We start from the raw sequence: 19,444 nt of genomic DNA on the forward strand, positions 1-19,444 counted from the left end.
GGCCAGATCGCGAGAGCACCGCGCGATCTCATCGTCGGGTTCGGCGGCGGGGACGGGGCGCTGTTGGGTGCCGCGTCTATCGTGGCTCGTCGGCGGGCGCGAGGTCCGTCTTGTGCAACGTATTGCTTCTTTTGCGGGGGTCGAGTGCGAGAGGCTGCCTGCGTACTGCGTGCGTCAGGCGCCGCGGCATCGACGTCGTTCGGAAATCGAGTCGAAGGCACTGCTGCGGTGATCCTTCTCGCGCGAACCTATAGCCTCTGTCTCCGGGTTTACGCGAGAAAGCCCCGAATGGGCGTGGACGTTCCGCAATGAAGGCTTTCGTAACTGATGCCCGTGGGCTCCTTTGCAGATCCATCCAATTCGCGCTGTGCGAACCCCAAGCCCGCTGAACGCAACTTGTTACATCGGTCTTTCCCAGGGGACGACGGGAGCACATGCTCTCTCCGAAATGTCGATGTGAGTGTATCTAGCAGTTTCGTCGCTTGTCGGAACTTCGTCTTCGTGATTTTGAAGACGTTGGTTGCTATGGAGGGGCCAGAACAAGTGTCCCCGCCGTGCGTAGGGAAACGCTTGTCCTGTCCTCGCCTGGATAGCATCGGCGACCCCGGAGTCTGGTCCTCCGCGCTCATCCTCGGGAAATTGAGATGCGCGAGGTCCGAACCGTCACATGTTATTAGGATTAGATAGCTGTGCGGGGCTGCACTCGTCGGCCATGGACTCCAGCTGCGATAGAGACGGGATTGATTTCGATTGTCACACCGCCCATGGTAGGCGGTGGTGCGTGCGCTCCACCTGGTTTTGTATTCGTTTGTCGGGCATGCCGTCATTGATAAGCAACCATATTACATGTCTGTGCATTTCCCTCTCACTGCCAACAGCCAGTGTTTGCGTCCCTTTGTACGTGGGCCCTCGACGCGCACAGGGACCGAGTAGGTGGATGGGTCGCGTTATCAGACGAGACACCCTTCAGGCCTGGCGCTCGGAGCGAGCGCTGCATGTCGGGAAGTCCCGTCCTCCGAGCCTCCTGGTGCCAGCCGCCCGTGCCCGCAGTGAACCTTCTCGGTTCGCAAGACAATCCCCATCCGGTTGTCGTGAGCAGTGCCGTCTAAATCTACCTGCTCCGGTCGCGTTTCAGGTACTTGTGCCCCTGTCCCACACAGTCGTTCTGTTCCCAAGGGTCGGTACGTGTGCGAGGTCTCCGCGGCACATGTTCCAATTAACCGTCATGTCAAGAGAGGAAGGTCGCGGGACCGCGCCCTCGTATAAGGCGGAGTGGCTGGGGGGGGAGTCACCACCCGTTTCATTCTCCACACTCCACTTCTCTTCGTCTTTACTCTCTGCGCCTGCGCGCCAGGACCGTGCGCTATGTCTACAACCCGCACCACTTTTCCAACGGGCGTCCGCGGCCAATGTCTCGGACGTCGCGTCGCACGGTGGTCGCCAGCGCGCGGGCAGCAACGCATATGTTCGCTTCTCCAACCAGACCGAGGAGTACCCACCAGCTCCGCCCGCGTTGATCCAAACACCCTCCCCTTCCCCCGAACGCTCCGCCTTTCCATCCACCACTCCTCCGCGCGGTCGACCTCCCGGATGTCACTCCCACCCTCGCGCCTTCTGCGCTCCCCGCCCTGCACGCCGCACCCCTCGCACAGCCATGACTTCCGAGGACCCGTCTTGGGCAACGCCACTCCCCGCGCCCCGGCTATGCCTTTGCACCCGCTCACGATCAAGAATGTGGCCCCGCCGTGCGGTCCCGCCCTCTCCCCGCCATTCCCCGCGCCCTCCGCGCAAGTCACCGCCCCGCTCCCCAGGGCACCGAGGACGCGGCGCTCGTTCCCGCCCCGGCGTCGGGCTCGCAGCTGTGCTCTCAGCCCTCACCATCACCCCCTGCGCATCCCACGTCCCTGCCACTGCCCACGACCAATCCAATATCCCCCCGCGCATCCCCCGCCCCGACGCAGCTGCGGCGCTGGAGCTCGCCCACGAACGCTGAGGGCGCGCGGCACGCCGACGAGCGTCCGCAGCGGGCACCAGTCGTCCGGGTCCGCAGACTCCACCCGCTCCCTCTTCGCAGAGCGGCATGGGACGCCTCCGACGTCACCTGACGACCCGAGTTCAAGCTGGGGATGACGTCGGGCCCGTGCTCGTCGACCTCCTGCGCTACTTCGTCGACTACCACACCTGGGACCTCCGCACCTGCAAGGAGCCTCCCCGCCGGACTTCCACTCAACCACCCGCGTTCACCAGCCACGGCGTTCTGAGCTCAAGCTGATGTTCAACCCGCTGTGGACCTTGGCGACGCGGAGCGCAGACGAGCAAGGCGGGCCGACGTTCGCCTGCACCGTCCGGCGCGAGGACAGAGCGCCGCTCACGGTGCGCGATGTCCTCAGCGCGATCGTGCGGAAGATGTACAAGAGCACGCAGTGGCTCACGGCGGACGACCCGAACGGGAGCTGGCGCTACGAGCATGCGGTCAAAGAGCGACGGCATCGGCTGGGCGCCGACGGGGACACGATGGTCAACGTCGACTGGTACCCCAGGCGCGAGAGCGTGCTGCTCGAGCTGCACCCGACGGACAATGTGGATGAGGTGTTGGTCATCTTAGGGGACCCGTCGCAGAACTGAGGTATGTGGGTCCGGGGGCTTGGTGTGCGTACGTCAGTGGCTAATTGACCCGTTCGTCTCGTATAGAGCACTGTCCGTTGGTTAAAGACGCGACTGCTCTCATGGCCCGGAATTGCGTTTTTATTACGACCCCACACGACCCCACACGCACACTCCCTGCACTCCTATCCTAATTTACCCCCTCTGCCTGCGCGTGCTCTATAATGCGGATCACGTTCGTACAGCTCTCACTAACTACTACTTTACAAGGAAACCCCATTACGCACGACACAATAGTACACATACATACAGTAGTCCCGGTGAACAGACTCGAGCTCCAGGCACGGCGCACGGCGCAACGCATGTTCTCGCTGATCGTCTCGTTTCGATCCCTCCAGTACTCCCCTCCCTCACCTGCTGAGACAAGGCTTTGAGTCTCGGCCCATACGCAGATACTGGCTGCGTTGTATGTAGCAGTAGCAAAGTCCGGCGGGATTCGGAATACTAGCAGACGTGGACCGTCGAGGCAAGAAAGCGTGGCTCCTGGGCCCTGGCACGAGCCCGCCTTTCTTGCCCTGAGGGTTCATTCATTCAGACCATCTTCCGGGTGACGATGTAGTTAGCTGCGCGGGTGATGTCTTAGCGTGTTGTGGGGCTCCGCGGCCGGCCTTCACAAAATCGGAGATAAAATCTGATGTAAATTCATGGAGAGCGCCAGCAGGTTTCGCCGAGCCGATAGGCGCCAGATCTTGTGTTCCTTTCTTACCACCACCACTTCCCCTCATTTACCGAACCCCGTCATACGGATGTAGCACACATACACACATCGATGTGCTGGCGGACTAGTAACCACCATGATCGAACATACGTCAACCCTGTGAAACAGCAAGTGTTGCGGTCGCGCGCGCGAGATCGCGGGAGCGCGGGCGAGGTCGAGCGGGCGCGGACAAGGGTAGGCGCACGTGCGCGGGAGAGGGTGTCGATTAGGCGGGTACGGGTGGCGTAAGCGTGTAAGGACGGTAGTGTAGAAGCGCGAGTGTCCTCGTTGGCTCGCAGAGCGGGAGGGAAGGAAAGGCGGGGGATGACGAGGGAGCCTGAGGCAATCGCGTGCCGAGGCAGGGATGCGGAGGCGGGCATATAAACCATGTACACTAATTAGTGGCTGCGGTGATCGTATGCTAAGACGTCCGTTGCGGGTGCGCGCCGATGCTCGTAAACGGATAGGCGGAGCAGGCCATAACAGCAAGCGCTTCTGAGCGCAGCTCGCCAGGTAAATTTGCGCACATCCCGGTCCGCTCTCTCGGCTAGCTTTGAGCTACATAGCTACTTATATGCGCAGCTCGTGCACGCTGACCCCACGTGCGACCAAACTCTGCGACAACCAGAAGCACCCTCACGCAAATCGCCTCCTTGCCGGGCACCGCAGCGCACCCCGTGGGGCCCCACCTCGTCACCCGTGGGACCCTGCAGGCTCACGATGAACCTACATGAACGTCCGCCCGCGGCTGTCCTATCCACCCTATTCATCGTGGCCAGCCTAAATCGGCCTCCTATGCTGCCGCATTGTTTATCGCCGGGATCAAGCTGCACGGCCACCCAGCCACCTCCTGGCGATCATGCATTGCTGGGCGCCGCCCCTGGTCGGCCATGCGGTGCTCACGCGCCCCGGGTGTGCGCTTTGGTTCCGAACTTGAAGCTTGAAGCTCCGAAGCTAGATCGCTCCGCGTCCCACGGAGACGGAGCGGACACGTGGACGAGCGGCCGGGGAAGAGGGCCGAGGCGCGAGAGTGGGTCCGGTGAGTCTCGATCGCCTGTTGGAGCTTCGCGGGAGGAACTGAGGGGACTGCTGTTCCAGGCGCTGCGGCTTTCGTCACCGGTCACTGCCATCGCTCACCCTCCGCGCTGCTGTGACCGCGGGACCCACAACCGTCCACTGAGAGCGGCGGCGTCGGAGAACACAAGATCTAAGCGCCGTCGGGCGTATGGACTCACGATCGGCGCACGTCTTGGTCTTGCCTGGGGCCACAGCAATCCCTTGTTTGCATCGCTCCTCGACGGTGGACCGTGGCCACCCGGCACCGCTCAGCGCTCGCACACAACATTCCAGGGCGGAGAACTCCGCGACAGGTGACGGAGTCGCGCGCGCGCACACACACAGTTTGTCCAGCACGAACCCCGTCGACATACTCAATTGATCGCGCTTTCGCCAATCTGGAGGTGCGACCGATGTGAACGTATCCTGGACATCCGCCCTACGTCATTGTGCTCCCCCAGATGGCTTCGATTGGGAGGACGCAGAGACGTGTTTCAGAGTTTAGTATAAGCACTAGTCGCAGCCTCGTCAGAAATATCACTGGAGAGGTACGCGTTCGAGATAATATCGAGCAATTATGCTCACTTTGGTCTCATGCACCTGGACTGAGTGGTCGCCCGGGGCTGTCGTAGCACGACGCGTGACGTCATCCCATGCATCCGGGGTCCCCCAAAGGACCCCAAAATTCTCCTGACAGATACGTTGAGCGCGCCAAATCGTCGCTTGCCTTTTGACCTCGTTCACCACGCTGCGAATATACCTTGTACCATCTGCGCACCTTCCACGTAACTGAGCCAAAGGTATGGTCTCTCGTTGTCTCAAATTTGTTATTCAGTTCAAACAAAACCTTCTAGATGAGCTCCTTTGGAGCGTCCATTCGTCACCGGACCTCCGGATGTGTTAATTCTCAGGCCCCTGAAAGCGTGCGCTGAGAGTGTGGTTACTCATTCATTTGAGACCCAGATATAAACGTCTAAACACTGGCCTGCTGCTGTTTGCTACCCCCATCTGCACAACTCGAGACTGTCCACGACTGCATCAATCATGAGCGTTCCCGACGTGAAAATCTTCCCCCACGCAACAGGTCTGGCTTCCGCGAGCACCAAGATAAGCAGGATCTCGTATTTTACTCCGGCTGGGTAAGCCTCGGCTCAGCGTTCAGTACCATCCTCTCACACTTACGTCCAGTTTTGCCCGTATGTCCAACGCACCTGGATCGTTCTCGAAGAGCGCGGCATTCCCTACCAGTACGTCGAAGTAAACCCATACAAGAAAGAGAAACACTTCCTCGGTACGTCCTTCTCGCGCTCGCGATGTTAGTGCTGCCTCAGCCGCATTCACCCCACGTACGGACAGAAATCAACCCAAAGGGTCTCGTCCCCGCCGTCGAGTGGAAGGGACAGGCGCTCTACGAATCCCTGATCCTATGCGAGTTCCTCGAGGACGCCTTCCTCTCCCAGACGCCCAGCATCCTCCCTTCCGATCCGATCGCGCGCGGCCGCGTGCGCATCTGGGTCGACTTCATCAGCAAGAGCGTCGTCCCCGCCTTCATGCGCACCGTCATGGCGCAGGAGCCCGCAAAGCAGGCAGACAATCTGCAGGAGTTCTACAACGCACTCCGAACGCTCATGGCGCAGGTCAAGGGCCCGTACTTCGCGGGCGAGGAGTTCACGCTTGCCGACGTCGCTATCGCGCCGTGGATTGTGCGCGACTATATACTGAGGGACAACCGAGGGTACGACCGGTCGGCGGTCGGCGGCGGGTGGAAGGAGTACGCTGAGAGGATTGAGTCGCGGGACAGCCTGAAGAAGACGAGCAGCGTATGTGGCGATCTTCATTTCGCGTGTGCTGGGATGCTTACACGAAGCTGTTGCAGGAGAAGGACAAGTACACGGAGATCTACGGGCGTTACTTGCGCGACGAAGCGATGAGTGAGGCAGCGAAGGCTGTCAGAGCCGGGCGTCCATTCTAGGTCGCGCCGCACTCACTGGAGGTGGGCAGGGTGTAGCGAGTCAATCCCACAACAATGTCGCATATATGCTTTTGCTACAGCGGCGGGCCGTACGTGCTTGATCTCAAGTCCGGAAGGACGGTGGTTTTATACCAACATTCGCAACGCCGTCATGCCCTCTCTTCATCCGACCATACTCTGCGCAAGTATAGTACGACGTCCTCGTTGTGGTATTCACTCACATCCATGTCGATTAATGGCGCCGCGATGGGGACGTGTCTCGTGCACCCGCCCAGCGTCCACACCTTGGTCTCGGGTCTGGAGAATGGAAGGACAGACCCTGGCGGCACCGCGGGAAGAGGCGTTTGGTCAGGTTCTCCCGAGCTCCGAGCGCGAGACCGGTGTTCTTGCTGTGCGTCCGCGCTCATGAAAGTGAGACAGAAGCCGCCGCCCGCGAAGCTCTGTCGGGCTTCTTGTCTACGTCAGCGAGGACCAGGCCCGTCGCAGGCCTCGCGCTATCGCGGTGTGGCAGCGTCTCTCTGGACGCTTTTAGCTCAGTAGACGCGGTGCCAGGGCGGTACTGATATGCTTATCGAGGGGGAATGGAGAGCGGCGATCGTCTACACTGGCGTGAATATCGTGGAATGGCTGGATCGTGAGTCTCAGAAACAAAGCCCAGCTGCACACTCTTTCACGGTGTTCCATACGGGTCCTCCATCCGACATCACAGGGTCTCCATGGGAGGCAAGCTTAGAAAAGGAGGGTATGTGTGAAGTCGGGAGGGCTATCGTGCGTACGTCAGGCTCCGGTCCCCCAGCATATCTGACTGCTGATAAATCCTGAAACACCTCACTGTGTCCTCCCAATCGCAGCCATCTGGACGAGCGCACTGACGCAGCGAATGGATGTCCAGGATGCGTCCACATTCCCCCTACTGAGCGAGCAGTGGGAGCCAAGGTTAGAGTTCTGCCAAGTGCCTCACAACCAAGGCGCTGCGGTAGGTCACGGCCCGGCCAAGTGTTATTGTCTTTGCGTCGCGGGCGGTGTCGAGTGGGCGCACCCACATCGGTCGCTGGACTGCCCCGACGCCGCTCGTCCCAACAGGTCCTCCCGACATATGACGCACACACTTCTGCTGACGCATGCCAGCCGTCTGTACAGCGTGCTTGTCTACGCTACTGTGCCCGGGCGACGCCACCGCCCGAGCGCCCGAGCCGACTCGTCGCGCCCGAATCTCTGGGTTCGCAGCCCCGGCGACGTGCGCGCACACCGACTTAGCCGGATGGACGTAGGGCGGGATGCACGCATGCCTGAGGGCGATGTTCATGCCCTCCTCTGTGGCACAAGACACGAGAGAGTGGATCATGTTGAAGGGGAGTTGTAATCGTCGCATACGCAGACAACCAAATATTGATATATCCCGACAACTCCACTCCCAGATAATGATGTAGTCCAGATACTACTGCTACGTGCATTGACAACACTGCCGTGCAGAGACATCGAGTGCGCCACGAACGAGGGGAGGATCTGCGCGTGAAGATGTGAGGGAACTACTCACCGTTTGGGCAACAGCCTGGCCGTGGCCAATCGTCACTGAAGCAAGCTGGCTCGTCGACAATGTCAACGTCGACATTGAAAACAACGAGCGGAGCTCGTGCCGCTTCAGGGGGTCACTAGATCCAAGGGAACCGGGCATAAGGTGCGAATGAACGCATGCATCCCAATTGGATACTCTCAGCAGAGTGTTGCGTGTGTCCTGGCAAGAAGGTGTCGTTGGCCGTGATGTTGTGGCTTGGAGGTGTAAGAGGCGAGTACAGGCGGGGAGTGGAGATGTCGACAGCAAGACGGACACACAGAGGGAAGCGACATGGTAGGAGGAGAGTGGGGAGTGGCGGTGAGACGCCATGGCCAGTCGCACTGCCCTCGCCCGGCGCTCCCTCCTCTCTTCCTCCGCCACAACCTTCTCTCCCCCGCATTCTAACCTCCTCCTGTCCATCCTCACGCTTGAATATTCCAAAAGTTTGACGGCGACCTCCAACGACCATGCAGAGGCCACAGTCAAGACACCGCCCACAGCGCGCACGGGAGTCTCTTCAGCGCCGCGGATTCGCATATCCCGCTCCTCCTCAGTCGGGTTGGGAAGGAGTGCCCACCGGTACACACAGACAGCAGGATGTCTATAATACGTGCGCACCGCTCCGCGATGTCCTCATCCAACCCAGCCCCGCCCCCTCGTACAGTCGGTGCCCTCCGTTCCACCCTCCGCCGCACCCTCCGCCGTCCTTCAGGCCATGCCCACCCTCACTCATCCCTCTCCACACTCTCGCCCCCTCCGCTCCTCGGCACTCCAGTCCCTGCCTCCCGCACCCAATTTCCCGCGCGCGCATGGCCATCCAGAGGTCTCGCGTGTCGGCGGCCACTACCAGTTGCAGCTTGCGCCCGCACACGACGCTGTCGTCGCGCGCCTAGTTCCTGGTCTGCAGGCCCTCCGCGTAGGGTCTGCTGATGGCACGGACGGCCTGGAGCACGGAGAACACCCCTCTCGCTCCTTCGACGGGCAAGAAACCCGCGCAAGGCTGGCGCAAGACGGTCCCGCGGCGAGTGGAAGCGGGAACGCGGCTCCGCGGCGTGCTCTCAGCTCGCGCAGGGAGGACGTCACCCCGGCCCGCGCTCTCGGCGTTTGGGAGGCATCGACCTGGGAATCGCCCACAGGCGATGCCTCCTCTGCCCACCCATCGCCATCGTCGCGCCTATCGCTCCCCCCATGGCCGTCGACTCCGCCGTCGAACCTTTCATCACCTCCACTCTCTTCTCCATCGGCTCCTCCAGCGGATACCCCCGGCAACGATGGCGTACGCCGCGGTAGCCCCGCGAGCAGCACTCGGTCGTCTGGCCCCTCCTTCTCCTTCAGCCCGAGCAGCGAAGGAGCGTCCCTGTGCATTACCCCTGCGACGTCCCCCGGGTCCAACGTGCATGACGAGTTGCCCGCGCCTGCACCTCCCCGCCCGCGCGTCCGATTCTATCGGGCCTCATCCACCACCCTCTCGACCTCGACTTCAACAACGGTGACACACACCTCGACGTCCACGACCACCCCCACCGCTCCATACCACCCCATCACCCCGTTCCTCGCCTCTCTCCCGCATCCTCACAGGTGGGACCTACGCGAAGCCCTCCCGCACGACCTCCTCCGCGACCCGCGCTGCGAAGATCAGGCATTCGGAACCGGCTTCTCGCGGTGCAAGATCGTCTTCAACGCAGGCTCGAACACCGAGTTCTTCGCGCATTGCACACCGTCTGGACGCGGACCCCTCACCGTCGCGGATGTCTTCAAATGCATCGCGAAGAAGCTCGCGGAGAGGTGCAATTGGTTGTTTGAGGACGAACCGGTTGGGGCGCGCGCGGGGCAGATCGGCCGTGCGTGTGGGGGCAACGCGACGTACGCGGACCTCCTGGACGGCGACCGGTGCTTCTTCTGGGGTCTGAATGAGACCGGAACGTCGCAGGAGTTTGCGGTGGTGCTGGGAGACAGGCGCCGGCCCGTCTAGGTGTGTCCGCACCGCAGCCGTCGCCGTCGAGCTCCCCGTTGACCGATGCCCTCTCCCTAGATCTTCCTCACGACGTCATATACCCCGTATGCTTTTCAACAAGGACTTTAATCATCGTCTCTCCACACGCTTATCGCGTGTCTCCCACCGTCGGACCATCTTTTACTCTCCACATGCTCGAGTTGTTTCCCATCCAGGGCTCTTCCCTCAGTACCGGACTCCTCATTCGGATTCCTAAAGACACTATCCATACCCCTCACGACATTCAACACGACTCCACTATCACGCGTTAGATACGACGGATGGTCATCCTCACTTATTTATCTACATATACCCTTCCCTTGGACATTGTATCTGGTCGGCAGAGCCACTCCGTGTCTGGACTTTGGCAGTGTTTACATGTCAATGATGACGTCTATTTCAAGCTCCGGCGCGGTTGTGAACTATGACGTCTTGTTCCGTGACCACAAGACTCATCAGGTCTCATAAGTATATGTCCAGTGTATACGCGCCCGGGTCTGCATGCACAACCCCCCGATGCGCATTTCTCCTCCACTCATTGCGTCGCTACAGACACATATGTACACGAAGAGCGTCTTATGGCGCCCGTCTGTGTGCAGAGCAGAAACTCGGGGATACCAATAACATCTCGTACGCCGGGCTGCGCACACGCTTCGTCCCCCTCCACATAACCAACTTGATCCGCTTCGCCAATCTCACAAGACATAATCTTGATCCATCTGGATGGCATCGAGCCACCAGACGTGCAGATCGGGCGTGTGCCGCGTCCGATCGCGGGAGGGTCCATGCGCGAACAAGCCGCTCCGATCTCCATCCGTTCTCTGCGCGCCGCGGCGCCCCGGCCGCGCGCGTGCCACAGGGACCCACAGGCGGCCAGTGCGCACGCCTCCGTGGAGCGTACGCGTGGACGGGGTAGATCGCCCCGGCGGCGACGCGGGGGTGCGCGCGTGCGCACTCCGCCCGCCCCACCGCGGCCTTCCCGCGAGCCTTTTGTGCTTCGGCTCGCTTCGCTCGGGCCACGGCGAACGGTTGCTCCGGATCCGCCCGTGTCGGACGCGGCTCTGTGTGCGCCGTCCTGCGTGAAGCCCGCAAGCGAGGTGAGCGATGATTGCGCCTGGTGCAGGTAGATGGATGCCATAGGAGGAACGTACGCTCTGCGGACCGGGTGGGTCGATCGGGCAGTCACAGAGCACGATGGAAGCGAGCGAGTTGTTTCGGGAATTGTGTACCAACTGCAGCGGGGCGTTGAGCGACTTCGTCGACAAACAAACGAGAGACTCGCCGACTGGGCTGTTCGAGGCCTTGGGGAGGGATTGCTGTTCTACAACCGCACGGGTGCGAAGCCACAAAGGTATCTGCGACGTTGAGGCCTCGTCTTGAAGCGAGGAATGTGGTATGTGCACGAGACAGAGGATGTACCTGGGTGTCATTTCGGTCGCGCCGCAGACGTACATCGGGCTGAGTGGCATGACCTCAGGAGGACTGTCAAGACCGGAGCCTGGCCACAGCAGCGTAACAACGTCGTGCCATTGCCATTCGCGACGCCTGCAAGTTCACTTGCCCATCGCTCTATGTGACCACTCGGGACGTATCTCGTACTGCTGCGCGGCCACCCACGCCATGTGCATGTCCAGGCAGGCGGTGGACCACTTTGTCTGACACAGGTCTTGGCCTGTCGTCCCAGAATACACTCGCGCTTGGCACTACAAGGGGGCATGTCGCTGGGAGTTGCCGCAGCAGGAGCGGGTTTGGAAGGACGGGAACGACAGACCGGTCGAGCGTGGGGCTCTGCAGGCGCCCTTCTGGACAAAGCGAGTCTCAAGGACGGCCGGGCTCCCTCGCGCTCGGCGCCAGCGCCGCCGACGCAAACGCGCGAGAGCCCGGACTCGACCGCGACGGTGTAGAGAGCGGTTCTGTCGATACGCGACGTACCCGCGGAAGCCCGCGCACGGACGCGGGCGAGCGGAGCGTCCCAACGAGCCGCGCGACGACCGAACGCGTCTGAGCACGAGGCTCACTCGACGCTCGTCCGGGCGGGACAAAGGGAGACAAAGCCCGTCCGCCTCAAGCTTTTCCCCCGTGCGCCCGCCGTCCGCATCCGTCTGGCCGCGCGCTGGGTGGGAGCGGTGCTGGAGCGTCCCCCTGAGCCTTCTAGAAGCCAAGCCACAAACGCGTAGACCGGTGACGCGTACAACGCCCACCCGCTTTCCCAGCTTCTGCGTACGGCCGGTGCGAACAGGTCTTGAGAGCAATCTCAGGGTGCCGAGTCATGCTCTCTGGCACGGCGTGAGAGCTCGACGGGCCAGAGAGCGTGCCATTGGCGGCAAGACACAACACAATGCAGGAATCCTACGTTGGACACTCACCCATTTTACGGCTCTGCTGCTCTCGAGCTCAATTAGGATGGTGTCTAGTTTGACAGCACGTCGAATCCACATAAATGATTGAAAATGGAAAGAGTCAAGCGTACGATCGTCACAAAAGGCTCAAGAGAATATGGCTTCTGGTGCGTGACAAGGTCTCGCTGATCTAGTGTGGATCTTGAATGGGGAGAGGTGACGACACGGACGACGATGTGATTGAAGATGCGAATACCCGGAACATTCGCCCGCGGCGTCCCTCTGCGATCTAAATCTCCAGTAGTTGTGTGTGTGGCAGGCGATAGTTGCGCCTGAGGAGCAGTTGGGTAGCAAGTGCCGATGTGGAAGGGTAGGCCGGGGATTTGATGTGGAGACCGCCAGATTTGATCCAGAGATGAGGGGATGTGGCGTTCGGCCAGACAAAGAGGGAGAAGAGCGAGGCGGAGAGCAAAGCGAGAGCGTTGGAAAATCTGAGACCGTCGGGAGTTGAAGGAGCATAGACGCTGTCCCCGGCCCGGAACTACCCTCAACGTCGACATTCAACGCGCGCTACAGCAGATTGTCCCGCCCCCACATCTTGTGCAAACATCCAAACAACCATCTGACCCCCTCTACCGACACGTCCTCGCAATGGCAAGCCAGCAAGTCCAACGGTGCCCCCAGCGCGCACGGGAGTCGCGTCCGGCACGCAAAGACCATCGAACAGCCCCTCCTTCCAAATCCGCGAATTCTACTGACCACTCCAGAGAAGTCCCTGCCCACTAGCAGTATATAAAAGGTGCGCCCTGCTCAGCCACACTCCTGCTCATGCCCCAATCGCCCTCTCGTTCTCCCCTCGCTCTCACTCCTCCTCGTTCCTCTGCTTCAGAGTTCGCACCCACCCCCGGTGAAAACACCCGCACCTCCCCCTCCCCCTCCAAATCGGCAATGGCTCAGCCACAGGATCGCCCATCTGGGCTCTCGCGTGGCCAACCCACGACCGACGTCGCGTGCGGGAGTCCTCCCAGCGCGCGCGCACGCGAGGCCTCCCGGTCCAGTGCTGGTCGGCTTCCGGACTCGTTTGGGAGAAGACAGACCACCACGCTTGGCGGTGATCCCCTCGCTCGTGGCGAAGAAGCGCACGGTCGGCGCGGAAGCGCTCCGGCGTTGTCCACTCCCTCCGGCCCGACGCTGGGGCAGAAGCCATCGATTGTCCGCTCGTCGCGACTGATAATCCCTCCGCTGCCCCAGCCTGCCCCGCCTCCGTCCTGCCTCCCCCCTCCCCCGTCCCCTCCCCCGCCGCCGTATACCCTTCTCCCACCGCCGCTCATCTGCCCTCCCCCGCCGTTAATCTTTCCTTCCCCGCCGTCTGCCCTCCCGCCGCCGCCTTCTGGTCTCCCACCACCACCACCATGCACTACCTCTCTTGCGCCCCCGCCAATCCCCCCGCAGCACACGCGGCCCTCCGTGCCACTGGATGAGCGTGCGCATGCGCCATTCCTTCCACCGTCATCCGCCTCGCGGCCGCTGCCCATCCCTCCAGCTCCGCCGGCGTCCGTCCACGCCTCCCACCCCGGCGTTCCCGTCGGCCGCGTTCCCGACACTCCCCCGAACACTCGCCCCGGATCCAAAGCGTCGTATGCGTCCAGCTGGACTGGAGCCACCGACAGCAGCTCCGACGGGGGGCCCGGCGTGTCCCTGTATGGCACTCCGCTCACGTCCCCCGAGGTCGCTACTCGCGCCGTCAAGCCCGCGCGCCCGCCTAAGCCCGCCGCCGTGAGGTTCGTCTCCGCGCCTGTGTCTCTCGGCCCCGCGTCCCAACCTGCTCCCGCGAACTCCACACCCTCGACCTCGGCGGTCGCGAAACCCAGGCCTTCGTTCCACAGGCCTCTGGTTCCTCCGCCGTCCACCGTCCCTGTCACGCACGCCCCCGCTGCTGCCGCTCCCGTTGCTTTCGCCGCCGCTCCGCCTGCTCCCATCACCGACCTCCTCGCCTCTTTCCCTCTCCGATGGGACGTTCGCGAGCGCCTTACCCCGGCCTTCCTACACGACGGTCGCCTCCGACAACCCGCCTTCGCGGCTGGGCTCACCGAATGTCGAGCGGTGTTCAACGCCGACATTCCGCACGAGCGATTCGTCGCGATGTGCAGGGCCTCTCGGGATGGCAGTCCCCTTACTATTGGGGACGTCCTGCGCGGGATCGACGAGAAGTTGGCGAGCACGCCCAATGTCAGCACGGAGGAACCGGCTGGCGCGCGGGCGGCGTACCGCCGTCGTGCCAGGGGCGCTTCGGGGCCGATTACCTATGTCGACTTTGTGATGGCGAACGAGTTCTTCTTCCTGGGACTGAGGGAGACCAACGTGCCGGGGGAGTTTGCCGTTGTGCTAGGAGAGTAGTTCTAGGTGCGTTTACGCTGGACCACGCTACTCCCGTTCATTCCCGTTCGTGCCCTAATACACTGCACGAAACCTCGACGATCCGCTGTAGAAGCCCATGCATATCTTATCGCTATGTCTTGTATACCGTTTTTCACTCATATTCTCCATCTTGTACCCCCATCTTCCGCCCACCCCACTGTCCTTATCGCCTCCTGGACGTTCTCCTTACTCCTGTTCACTCCCCCCTACCCTTTCTGTACTCTTTTCTCACTGTTTGCTCCGAACACTCCTACTGTATCGTCTAGCATCTCCCCCTCTGTGTTCAACAGTTGTTTCACGCCTCTCTTCTCAAGTTGGACTTGTACCCTACATACTCTATATTCCCCGCACGACATCGCTCGCGCCTCGCATCAATGACACTATGTTTGTATGTGAACTGCATTGTGTGTGGCTATTGTTCGCCCTCAGATCGCGCTGTGGCCGTGGGCCACACAAGGTCTCAGATCTGTCCGCTGCCAATACAAGATCTAAGCGCCGACTGTTCGTTCGACTCGCGGTATGATTCAATTCCGCCCCGGCTCCTCCCTTGTTGATGACCCGTAGCCTCGAGGCACGGCGAGATGGGTGACGTCGCGCAAGCGGTGGTGTGCACACAGTTCGTCTACCAGCGTTCGCTAGTCTCAATCTCCTCCCTCGCTCGCGTCCACCACGATCGGGGACCCCGCGCGCACATGCCCACTCGGCTAGCCGCGCTCTGGCCGTCCTCCGTTCCTCACCCGGGCGTACGTAGATACCACAAGGACCCACGCGCCGCGCGGCGAATGCGATAGATCTTCCGTCGCGGAGCGTTCGCGTGGCTCGGCCTAGGCCTCGGGACACGGACCTGATCGACAGTACTCCGTGCGGCCCCACCGCGGGGATCATGGATTGTCTCTGGTCCACGCGACCGCAGCGCGGGGCGCGGGTGTACATTCCGCTCGCGCCGGATGCTGCTCCGCGTTCCACGCAGTCGCGCGAGCTTGGGGGAGTGCGAGACTGGCCGAGCTCAGTGGCAGTACTTGGGGGGCGTGGGAGAGTGACATCACAGAATATGACCGTGCTCGCGTGGTGATCGATCGGATCCATTTCTCTGTAACCTACCATGCTGAACCCCTCCGACCACCCGCTGCTCAAATACGACATCCTCGTCGAGGTCTTCAGCAAGATCGAGATTTCAGGACAAGACGGGTGGCCTTATTACTGGGGCGACGACGCTTACTGTGAAGTCAAGGGCGAAGGCTCGACGACGTTGGCCAGGGCCGCACGAGTATGCAAAGCGTTCTCTGATCCGGCTCTGGATGAGTTATGGGCAGCCCCTTGTGGTGGATTTTACACACTCCTCCACCTTCTCTCAGCATTACGGGTCACATCAACGGAGCAGTGCGCGATTGGAAACTCCAGAAAAGGGTTTTCCCGAACTAAGTACGATTTTAGAACCTATGTAAGAGCTATGCGTGTCTTTATATCTCCAAGGAGATCTGACGTGCTCCCTCGTCCCCAGGATCTTGACGATCATGTTAATCTACAAGAATGGGAGCGCATGCAATCATATGCATCTCGCATCCGCAGATTCGGCTTCTTCACATCTTCTGGACCTGGTGTCTGGTTGGCGTATGGCATCACCCCAGCTTCTTTCGAGGTGCTCTACAGGCTAGCTGAAGGCCGCACCCTCTTTCCCAACCTGCAAGTCCTGTGTTGCCAGCTTGGAAGCTCGCGACCATCTCCTGATGACCCCTATACGACCTCCTCCTCCGCATCGTGGTCTCTCCGGTCCTTGCCGATGTAACGTTCAGGCATCCTCGCCATGGGACGAGCGATTGGGGATACTCCAGGGACATCGCCGAAGCTCCTTCCAACATCACTACCATCGTCTCGCGATGTCCTTCCATATGTCGGTTTGTAGCGGATCTCCAGTATACGACGAAGGATCTCTCTCCCCTCGCTCAGTGCCGCACACTGCAGTCCATTTGCATAAACAAGGGGAAAGTGGGAGTCGTTCTATTGATGCAACTTAGCTCACTTCCCAGACTCGAGCTCCTCCAACTAAGCCTCCTGGACGTCGGCGAGGAAGAAGACAGCCAGACAGACATAGCCCTTGAAGTCGACCAAGACGTTTTCCCCGCCCTCCGTGAGCTCGTCATACAACATTGTGGGGCCGTGGCGATCGGACGAGCACTAGCCCTGCTCAGCACCTCGCCCTCCTGCCCACTCGCGTCCCTCCGCCTCGACGCGTCGCACCGCTCAGATCTCGAGGCGGTCAACGTCGTGCGGCACCTCGCATTGCCGTCCTTCGGCCGCACTCTCCGGACCCTCTGCCTGCTCTTCTCGTACCACAGCACGATCTGGGATTGGGAGCAGACCACCAGCCTCGAGCCGTTCCCGGCCCGCGCCGTGCTCGAGCCCCTGCTCTCCCTCGGCGCGCTCGAGGACGTCGAGGTGTACACGCGCGAGCGGCCCCTCGCCCTCGCCGACGCGGACCTCGTGCGCTGGGCGCGCGCGTGGCCGCGCCTCCGCCGCCTCCGCGTCGTGTACGACGGCGACGACTACCCGCAAGCGCACGAGGCGCGCGCGACGGACCCGGAGCTCCCCTCGCTCCTCGCCGCGGCGGACCTCGCGACGGCGTGCGCGCGCCTGGAGGTGCTCGTGCTCGCGCTCGCGGACGTCACGGAGGCGGACGCGCGCGCGCTGGAGGCGCGGGCGCGGGCGGAGAGCGGCGGGCAGGGCGCGCTCGTGCAGCTAGTTCCCGCGGGGAGCGGGACGCGGCGCGAGCGGATGCGGATCTGGGAGACGGAGCGGGTGTGCGGGGCGCTGCTGCGGATGTTCCCCAACCTCGAAGGGAGCGGGATCCTGGAGGACGGGGAGCGGCGGGTGGTCGCAGGGAGGACGAGCTGGTGGGTGGGGAGGCGGAGCAGCGAGCGCCGGACGCGTTCATGTTGTGTCTCGACAGGCTCCAGGCGGAGAGGCGGGGGATTCGGCGCGAGTTCGATGAGACCGGGGCTAGATATAGGTAGGTGAGAATGTGGAGTGCATTTGTCTCGATTCGACATAAGTCACGTGTCAGCGCGTCGCGGTGGGCGGGCGCGCCGAACGCATCGGCTCGAGCTCGAGAAGCCGCGAGGCCACCGAGCACGCGAAGATAGACTCTGGGTGGCAGGTTCGACTCCGACTGGGGGCGGGCGGACTGATTCGGAGAAATGCGCAACCAGGGAAGTCGCGGAGATCTGGACGAGACGAGATCATGCGGCGCAAGTCCGCGGCAACCTGATGGCGGCACCTGTCGGAGTGCCGCGGTGAGGCCTCGAGGCCCGCGGCACGTCCGCGAGTGCGGTTGAGGCAGATCGTCCAGGGGGAAGGAGACGCGGGGATTCTCCATATGTAGAAGTTCCTTGAGCGGCTGGATTCCTCCGGGCTAGATCGCAGTCGACTGACTTGTCTACCTTCACTTCCAGCTCGCAGACGTTCACAGCCGGAGACGTCCCGATCCTACCGGATAGCCTGCCGTGACGTCACCGCACCGCGTCGCACGTGATCCAAGGATCCCAAACGAGCGCGACGCGACGCGACGCGTCCGCCGCGCATGTCTCTGAATCAGTCCGTCTCCCGTGGCCACACCAGCCGCGCTGGTACCAGATCTTCTCGAGGCGATGTGGGCTTGGTCTGGTGTGCGGACGCCAGCCAATTATCCGTTCCGAGCGACGTCCCTTAGCGCGCGAAGTCAGACCCGCTCGCCTTTCATGCTCCCTCTCGGAAAGTAGACCATGTTTTTCGAGGAAAATAAGGTCTTTTACTCGCGCTGAACACGCGAAGCTCGTTGCTCCAACAGCGCCTACAGCGCGTGAGCGAGTCGTGTCCTACTCGTCTCCATCGCACAGAACCGCACATCGAATCTCTTGGTGTGCAGGTATGACTCTGTCACGAACGCCTGTTTCGTGCTCAAGGAGGAAAGGATGTCCCATATAAAAAGTCGGTCCTCAAACCCCCATATCACAACTCCCCTCTCATTCATCCCTCCTGCCTTAACCTCAAAGCCAACGGCGTACCCATCCGACATGAACCCTCATTCCAACCTCCCTCCGCCTCCTCCAGAGCAAACCAACGCTTCAGCACGCAATCGCGTTAACGGGGTCAACACGCCCGCCGGTCTGTGCCTCATGAAACCGAGGCTACGCGACATGGTGACGTCGAACGCAGGGATGCTCCCGGCGCGAGCGCACGGCACGGTCCGGCCGCGGAGAACACTCCAACGGAGGCACCGCGAGCTCTTCCAGAGCCGCCCCGGGCACGCATCTTGCACCTTCGGCAATCGGGCCAGCTGGGCCGTCTCTGCCTCGTCCTCACGCCCGCGCAGACGTGAACGAAGCGGCGCGCGCGCAGGGCTCGCGCGCGGGTGGGCAGTGGGCGCAAACGCTTCGACGCCGCCTGACCGGCGCCGGGAGTCTCAGCCACCGTTCCCGGCTGCCCCGCCGTTCCACCAGTCCACTCCCCAGGCGCCTCGCGTTGTTGCGCGACCACTCCCTCTTCACCCACCGTCCTCTGGACTTCCGCCGTCGTTCCCGGCTGCCCCGCCGTTCAACCAGTACACTCCCCAGGCGCCTCGCGTTGTTTCGCAACCGCTCCCTCGTCTCCCACCACTTTCCCTCCCACTGCCACCACCGTTCCCGGCTGCCCCACCGTTCAACCAGTCCACTCCCCAGGCGCCTCGCGTCATTGCGCGACCACTCCCTCTTCACCCACCGTCCCATGGACTTCC

At 61.9% G+C, this 19,444-nt stretch overlaps 5 protein-coding genes across 5 annotated transcripts; all 5 read left to right on the forward strand.

The window, feature by feature from the left end:
• Positions 1-2,271: 2,271 nt before the first annotated feature.
• On the forward strand, positions 2,272-2,625 carry BXZ73DRAFT_108264 (uncharacterized protein; the record flags this gene model as incomplete). Its single annotated transcript, XM_048017114.1, has 1 exon — positions 2,272-2,625. The coding sequence occupies one exon, from the start codon at positions 2,272-2,274 to the stop codon at positions 2,623-2,625; it is 354 nt and encodes a 117-aa protein (XP_047871233.1).
• A 2,836-nt stretch (positions 2,626-5,461) lies between these two features.
• BXZ73DRAFT_93492 (glutathione-S-transferase) lies at positions 5,462-6,389 on the forward strand (the record flags this gene model as incomplete). Its single annotated transcript, XM_048026675.1, has 5 exons — positions 5,462-5,501; positions 5,525-5,556; positions 5,606-5,708; positions 5,774-6,237; positions 6,300-6,389. 5 exons carry the CDS (start codon positions 5,462-5,464, stop codon positions 6,387-6,389), a joined length of 729 nt encoding a protein of 242 aa, XP_047871234.1.
• Positions 6,390-8,659: 2,270 nt separating this feature from the next.
• Positions 8,660-9,916, forward strand: BXZ73DRAFT_108266 (uncharacterized protein; the record flags this gene model as incomplete). Its single annotated transcript, XM_048017115.1, has 1 exon — positions 8,660-9,916. One exon carries the CDS (start codon positions 8,660-8,662, stop codon positions 9,914-9,916), a length of 1,257 nt encoding a protein of 418 aa, XP_047871235.1.
• Positions 9,917-13,688: 3,772 nt separating this feature from the next.
• On the forward strand, positions 13,689-14,673 carry BXZ73DRAFT_108267 (uncharacterized protein; the record flags this gene model as incomplete). Its single annotated transcript, XM_048017116.1, has 2 exons — positions 13,689-13,743; positions 13,820-14,673. 2 exons carry the CDS (start codon positions 13,689-13,691, stop codon positions 14,671-14,673), a joined length of 909 nt encoding a protein of 302 aa, XP_047871236.1.
• Positions 14,674-15,796: 1,123 nt separating this feature from the next.
• On the forward strand, positions 15,797-17,705 carry BXZ73DRAFT_108268 (uncharacterized protein; the record flags this gene model as incomplete). The annotated part of the gene is made up of 3 exons (XM_048017117.1): positions 15,797-15,961; positions 16,729-17,585; positions 17,642-17,705. 3 exons carry the CDS (start codon positions 15,797-15,799, stop codon positions 17,703-17,705), a joined length of 1,086 nt encoding a protein of 361 aa, XP_047871237.1.
• Positions 17,706-19,444: the final 1,739 nt, after the last annotated feature.

Source organism: Epithele typhae (genome assembly GCF_022376455.1).
Source record: "Epithele typhae strain CBS 203.58 chromosome Unknown BXZ73scaffold_151, whole genome shotgun sequence".
Classification (NCBI taxonomy): Eukaryota; Fungi; Basidiomycota; class Agaricomycetes; order Polyporales; family Epitheliaceae; genus Epithele; species Epithele typhae.